The sequence below is a fragment of the Acanthisitta chloris genome, unplaced genomic scaffold, assembly GCF_000695815.1.
Source record: "Acanthisitta chloris isolate BGI_N310 unplaced genomic scaffold, ASM69581v1 scaffold17447, whole genome shotgun sequence".
NCBI lineage: Eukaryota > Metazoa > Chordata > Aves > Passeriformes > Acanthisittidae > Acanthisitta > Acanthisitta chloris.
Genome location: NW_008681136.1, coordinates 1 through 373, shown reverse-complemented (window position 1 = coordinate 373; position 373 = coordinate 1). Strand labels below are relative to the sequence as shown.

At 66.8% G+C, this 373-nt stretch overlaps 1 protein-coding gene across 1 annotated transcript in view; it reads left to right on the top strand.

The window, feature by feature from the left end:
• HADHB (hydroxyacyl-CoA dehydrogenase/3-ketoacyl-CoA thiolase/enoyl-CoA hydratase (trifunctional protein), beta subunit) overlaps nucleotides 1–232 on the top strand; it is a gene marked incomplete at its 3' end in the record, with an annotated part of 12,152 nt that extends 11,920 nt beyond the window's left edge. Inside the window, exon 14 of the mRNA XM_009077997.1 lies at nucleotides 68–232. Within this exon, the coding sequence (XP_009076245.1) occupies nucleotides 68–232 (165 nt within the window). The remainder of the gene's footprint in view (nucleotides 1–67) is intronic.
• Between the last annotated feature and the right edge of the window lie 141 nt (nucleotides 233–373).

Below are 373 nucleotides of genomic sequence, written 5' to 3'. Positions count from 1 at the left end.
GGCCGCCCGCGGGGGCAGGTCAAGCCATCCCCTGCAGCCGGGTGAGGTGTGTCCCTGTGTCCCGCAGGTGGGAGCTCCTCCGCTGGACAAGTTCAACACCTGGGGGGGGTCCCTGTCGCTGGGACACCCCTTCGGGGCCACTGGCTGCCGCCTGGTCATCACTGCTGCCCACAGGCTGAAGAAGGAGGGTGGTCAGTACGGCCTGGTGGCTGCCTGTGCTGCAGGAGGGCAGGTAATGGTGCTGTGCTCTGTGCTGGGCAGGTGGCAGTGCCTGGCGCTGCTGGGTGCAATCCTGTCTGCTGGCAGCACTGAGCACTGTGTTCACAGCTCCCTCCAGTGTGCTTGGCTGTGCCCCCCCACCACTCAATCCCGT